We start from the raw sequence: 6,121 nt of genomic DNA, 5'->3' as shown, positions 1-6,121 counted from the left end.
CAAGGACACCTACATATCTAGCCACACACGGACAGGTACATACACACATTTTTCAGAAGACAGGAAGAAAGGAGGAAAGGAGGATTTACCATGAAAAAACAAAACCTGGACAAAAGGGAGGTGATACCTCTCCAGGAGGGACCTCCCATGTTCCTCCTCCTAGTCCCTGAAAGTAGGGGGCCCAGGGCCTGCCCAGGAGGGGGAAGGCCTCAGGGTCAGGGGCGAGAGTGCAGACATTTCCCTCGGGGAAGTCCACGTGCCCTGAGGGTTCTGAAGACTTATGTCTGTGNGAAGGCCTCAGGGTCAGGGGCGAGAGTGCAGACATTTCCCTCGGGGAAGTCCACGTGTCCTGAGGGTTCTGAAGACTTGTGTTTGTCCCCCCTCCCCCCTCAATCAGGAAGCAAGCCTTTGTTGGCATTCTAGGAGTGACCCCGCTTAGGTTTTGGTTCTGAATGAGGCAGGCCTGTGCCCACGTGGGAATTCCAGACCCAAAAATGATCCCAGCAGCAGACCGAGCTGCCGCTTTGCATCGCTTCCCAGCATCCGGGCCTCCTCTCCCTTATGCGGAACCAGGAGATCCCGGCCAGGAGAGGCTCGCTGTGCCACCCTCCACCTGCGCTTCGCCAACGGAATCACTTCTCCGAGCCAAGAGCGGTGAAATCCAGGCGGCCGAGGGGCCAGGCCCAGAGGCCCGTCTTAGAGCGCCCTCGCCGGAGTGGGCAGCTCTGAACTGGAGGCAGCCCCTCACCTCCGCCCGGCCTTGGGAAGGTCTTCCGCTTCTGGAGGGGAAAACCGCAAGCAAACCCCCCCGCACTGGGTTGTGAGGGGAGGAAGGAAAGAAAAGGGAAAGGTGCAGGCCAAAGCGAGGAGCGAAGCAGGTTGAACCAGAGGAGGCCAAAGCCAGGCTGGGCCTGGCCGGGCACAGGGAGCAGCCGGACAGCCCCGGCAGTGTTTCCGAAGTCAGGACTGGGTTTGTTGTTGTTGTTGTTGTTGTTTTTCCCCCTTTGCCTTTGGGCTCCTTGGGACGCCACCGGAGACCAGGCGTGGGCCTCCGCACCCTCCAAAGCCGGGCCTAGCCGGCTCTGGGCCGCCTCTACCGCCGCGCGCTCGTCTTGCCCCGGGTATTCGTTGTGCGGTGATCGGAAGGCCGGCCGGGCCGCCCAGGGCTCGCCGCCCGGTGAGTGCGCGGTGCGCGCGGGGCCCTCATGTGCCCTGCGCCCACGCCCTTCCCGAGCCCGCAAGGAGGAGGGCCGCCAGTGGCTCGTGAGCACAGTGTACACTTTATTTCAGACTACAGGTTTCTGAACATAATAAAATCTTTGGCTTGTAGCGGCGGTTCAGTCTCGCAGTCTGTGGGGTCGTATTTCTCAACAAGTCTCCGGAAAACGAAAGGGGAGCAGGACAGACAGACCGACAGAAGGGGCCTGGGAGGTGGGGGAGAGGCGAAGGGCAGACACGCGAGGAAACACACTCTCACGCATACAAAGAAAAGTCCCAGAGAAACGAGGGCCAGCGATGCGGGGCGGGAGGCACCGGAGAAGCAACAACATTCAAAAAAAAAAGGCAACGAAAACGAAACTGGGCCGGGGGCAGCGAGGCGGAGGTGGGGGATAAAATAATTATAATAATTATAATAATTATAACAATAATAATAAAGGAGATTAATAAAAAGTCCAGCAAATAGAGATCGCTACACATATTTCTTTTCCTTACCTGAAATTAAATATATACAAGGTCGTAAGCGGTTTGGCTAGATAGAGCTTTAAGGAGTTCGCAGTTTCGCCCCTTATACTGTGAATAGAGAATAGATCTTATTTTTCGATAGCACCTGTCCAAGTCTTTCTCCCTTTTTAAAAATGTTTCGTTCAAACGTGACTCTCCATTCTGAGAATCTCTCTCTCTTCCCTGTTGCTCCCTCCCTCCTGTGCGCGGATTCTTTCTCCCCTGGCGTGGGGCCGGCCAGGCGGCAGCGGCGGTGGCGATGCCAGGAGGGGGCGCGGGCGCGGCGTACGGACCGCGCGGCCCCAGCCGGCGGGCGGCTACTCGCTCTCGTCTTTGTCCTGGACCGTGGTGGTGGAGTGGTTGTACAGTCCCTGCGCCATGAGGTGCAGCGCCAGGCCGTTCTTGATGCCCGTGGCTTTCTTGATCTTGGCGCGCTTGTTTTGGAACCAGATCTTGATCTGGGACTCGTTGAGGCTGAGCTCCTGGGCCAGGGTCTGCCGCCGCTGCTCCGTGATGTAGCGGTTCGCCTGGAACTCCGCCTTGAGTCTCTGCAGCTGCTCGGCCGTGAACGCCGTCCGCGGCCGCTTGTCCTCCTTCTCGTTCTTCTTCTTCTTCAGCTTCCTGGTGCGCGGACCTGCAGCGACGGAGAGGGCCGGGTGGGGGTGGGGACGGAGGGCAGAGGGGCGGGGGGAGAGGGCAGAGGAAGCCGTGAGAATTGCAGAGCCGATCGGGGATCGCGCCCCGAGCTTCGGGGGCAATAGCGGAGGCCCTGCTGCGCCCCTGGCTCCCTCCCGCCGGCTAGCCCCGAGATCAATCGCCTGGCTGCTGGGGTCGCAGACTTCCCTTCTGGGGGGCCAGAAGGACCGCGGAGGAAAAATGGCCGAGGTTGTCCGTGCACCCCACACACCAATTCGGAACCAGAGAGCCGCGTGCCACGCTTAAATCCCATAATCCAAGATGGAGAGACATTTGGAGCCCCATCCAGTGGATCCCAGAGTTGGAGGTCAGGGGCCTGCTGTCTTCAGGGCCCTGGAATAAAAAGAGGCTCAGGACTGGGCCAGTGAAGACACCGGGCGGAGCTGCCCTGAGGGAATTGCCAGCCTGCAAACTCATCCTCCCTTCCTCCCCAAGAAGCGCACCTACGCCCAGCACTCATGATAAGACCCCATCTGCTTGTAGCTATTGACCCCAGAAAACAAGGGGATAGGGAGGGGACGGTGAGGGGCTTGCCTAGATCCAAAGTCTTTGGTGTATGTTCTCTCTGTTCTCCCTTCTCTTTGGCCTCACGAAGCCCTTTTTAGAGTCCCAGGGAAACAATGACCACCCACTTCTCTGAAGGGGGAACAAGGCTTTCACCCTGTCGCACACCTTACCCGCATGACCCTGGCCCCCAGGGTTCTCTGCTTTGCCCCTTGGATGGTGCCAGTAAGAAAGAGAGGACCGTTCCCATTCCTCCACCCAGCTGTACAGGCAAGGTCTCCCTTCTCTCTCTTTTGAACACATCACCTACAGTTTCAGGATTGTAAAGTCCTGTATAACAAAAACAGGCCAGATCCTGCTTCCCCTGCCCAACTATGACATTTGCAAGGAGACTACATCCCTCCTTCCCCCATTCATGAGCAAAATATGAGCAGAGGAAGAGCAACAGAGGGACAATACTGACAGAAATCTGTGCTTTGCCTCTAGGATGGATATGGGAAGAGGCCCCAGCAAACCTCCCCAAGAAGGTGAAATCTCTCCCAAAACCTAGTCTGGGAAGAGAGCAGCTATGGAGCCCAGCCCTGGGGTGAGGAGGGGGAAAAAGGAGGCAGCCTTTAAAGACTGCAGCTCTGTTGGTCAGCCTCACACCCAAGTCTTCCGGCATTTACTTGGTGGGCCCTGTCCTGGTTATGGGAGATTCCTGAGCCAAGTTAAGTCCCTGTCCGGCCTTTTAATATCTGAAACTGTCTAGAAAGAAGGGTCTTCACCAGCATCTCCAAACCTAGCAACAGAGGGTTGCTGGCTCCAGGGGCAGGCCAGCGCCTGGGGTCACCAGCTGTCCTGTGACAAAAGAGTCCAGGCCTGGCTGACTGCAGCCACTCAGGTCTGGGTTGAGGTTCAACTCCCTGAACTGCCCATGCAGGAGGAGCCAGTACCCTGCCTCCCCAGGCACATAAGAGGGAAATTGGCCAAGAACAAAGGCAAGGCCCACTCCTAAGCTCGGTGCAGAGAGGACTGAGAGGTGGGGTGGGGAGGAAGGATGGCCTTGGTTTAGATTAGTAATTAGCTGAGCGGGCAGAAATGGCCCAGGAAATGTGCACATCTCCAAAAAGGCCCCGCTGTACGTTGTTCGTCTGGGACGTTGTGAGAGTGTTGTTGTGTATGTGTGTGCAGAGGCACGGACACTTGTAATAAAATCTTAGCCTCCTGGCCAGCCTGAGCCGCACAGCCTGACAGCTCAATCACTCTATCCATCAGGCGAGTCAATCAAAGCAGCTTTTCGGAGGTTCAGGGAGCCCGACGTGTCAATAACGGGGCTCGAGATGGCGGGGGCTGATAGCGCACATCGATCCGCGCCCGGCCGGCAACCGTGGGGAGGCTAGACACCAGCCGGAGTAGAGCGGCGCATGGCTACGCTGTGCCCAGCCTCCTATCGGACCCGGGTGCCCGGAACACCAATTGTAGGCCAGAACCCCTGCCGCCCTCCTCGCCGCGCCCACCGGCCTCTCTGGCGCTGCCGCCCCGGGAGGAGGGCAGGCCCCAGCCTCCTCTCCTGAGGCCTAGGGCTGTCCCAGCTTGGGTCTCTCGGCCTCGGGGTTTCCAAGCGCGAGGGACAGGCGGGAAAAGGGCCGAAGGAAGTCGAGAAAAACAATCTACAGCTGGCAGAAATCTGCTAACTGGGAGATACGGGAAAGAAAGGAGCGAGAAAAGGAAGGGGCAGGGCCGGGAGGATGTGAAAGCCGCGCGACGGAGAAGCTGCCGAGAAGGCTGCCAATCATACCCTGTGCCCCTTCGATCTGGCCCGAGCCTGACCGGTCTCCTCTCCACTCCCACTGTCTGTGGGCTCTTGAGAACCAGGAGCCGGGGGGCTCTCGGCACCGACAGTTTTGGCTACCATCTTTCCCTGGATTCTACCCACCCGGGTCAGACTCTCTAGCTTACCCGGCCTGGGGAATAGGCACAGCGATCAAAGGCTTTTCTCTCTTTCTTTGTGTCCTCCAATCTATCTCTCTGTAAATGAACTCTCCTCAGAAAATATCGAGGTGGTGTTTGTGTTTGAAAGAACACAAGGTGACGATTATTTCTCTGATCAGAGCCTTGTTCCATTTCGGCCTCCGCAGGACCTGGCTGGCGGGATTTCAGACCCAGATCACTAGGCCCACCTTCCCGCCGGCTCTAAACACCCCTCTCCCTGGAAGAAAAATCAATGGGAGATTGTGTTTTTTCTAAGGATAATAAAGGTAAAACACAAAGAAGGCCCGAGGGCCTCGGAGTTCAAAACCGAAGGATCCAGACTCGAGCTTCCCGTGCCAGGAGCTGTAGCCTCTCGTGTGGTAGCCACGGAGGCCAGGAGCGCAGAACTGGGGACCCACCCGGCTGTGACTGGGACGGGGGTGAGGAGGAGGACGAGGAAGCCGGCGTGAGAGAAGAGAGCACCCGAGGCCGGGTCCGCTCTCCCCAGCACGGCGGCGGCTGAGCGTTCTGGGGGCGTCCGCGGGGCCGAAAGACATGGCGCAGCTCGGGGTTGGGTACTCACCAGAGGACGGACGATCCGAGTAGCGCGTGCAGTACACCCAGGCGGGCCATACGAGGGGCTGCTGCGAGTCAGTTTTGACCACGGGCCCGCCGTTGGCTGAGCCCATAAGCAGGATGGCGGGGTTGCCGTGCTCCGGGTACTTGGCACCCTGCGCACTAGGGCTCCCCACGCCGCCTCCGCTGCCGCCGCCGCTGTCCGAAGGCTTGGCAGCCGCCGCCGCCGCCGCTGCCACGGCCGCCGCGGCCGCGGGGTTCCCGGCTTTAGACGCACCGGCACCGCCGCCCGCGGCTGGCGGAGAGCCGTCGGGTGGGCCACAGTTCACGTCCGGGGAGCACAGGAGCGAGGAGGCGCCCGGCGCCCGCGTGCCCAGCGGGTGGACAGGGTCTCTACCTGCGCCGGTCTGGCCTCTGTCACGCTCGACCCGGCCTCCTCCTGCGCCTCCTCCGGCCGCCGCCGCCACCAGGAGCTGCGGCGGCGGCTGCTCCTTTTTGCAGCCGAAGTCCGGCCTCAGGATGTTGTCGATGAAAAAGTTGGTGGTGCGGTGCAGCTGGGCCGCGGGCTGCGGCTGGTGAGCAGGCGCCGCGAGATGCTGCGGCGGCGGCGGCGGCGGGGGCGGGGGTGGCGGGGGGAGGTGCGGGTGGTGGGCCAGGGGCGGCAGGCAGG

At 59.9% G+C, this 6,121-nt stretch overlaps 1 protein-coding gene across 1 annotated transcript; it reads right to left on the bottom strand.

Moving 5' to 3' along the window:
• Positions 1-1,273: 1,273 nt before the first annotated feature.
• EN1 (engrailed homeobox 1) lies at positions 1,274-6,119 on the bottom strand (the record flags this gene model as incomplete). The annotated part of the gene is made up of 2 exons (XM_034642004.1): positions 1,274-2,356; positions 5,459-6,119. Coding segments are annotated over 2 exons (978 nt in total), but the record flags the coding sequence as incomplete, so codon positions are not given.
• Between the last annotated feature and the right edge of the window lie 2 nt (positions 6,120-6,121).

The sequence above is a fragment of the Ailuropoda melanoleuca genome, chromosome 2 (assembly GCF_002007445.2).
Source record: "Ailuropoda melanoleuca isolate Jingjing chromosome 2, ASM200744v2, whole genome shotgun sequence".
NCBI lineage: Eukaryota > Metazoa > Chordata > Mammalia > Carnivora > Ursidae > Ailuropoda > Ailuropoda melanoleuca.
Note: the sequence above shows the minus strand (reverse complement) of the source record. Positions and strands in the feature narration are given on the sequence as shown.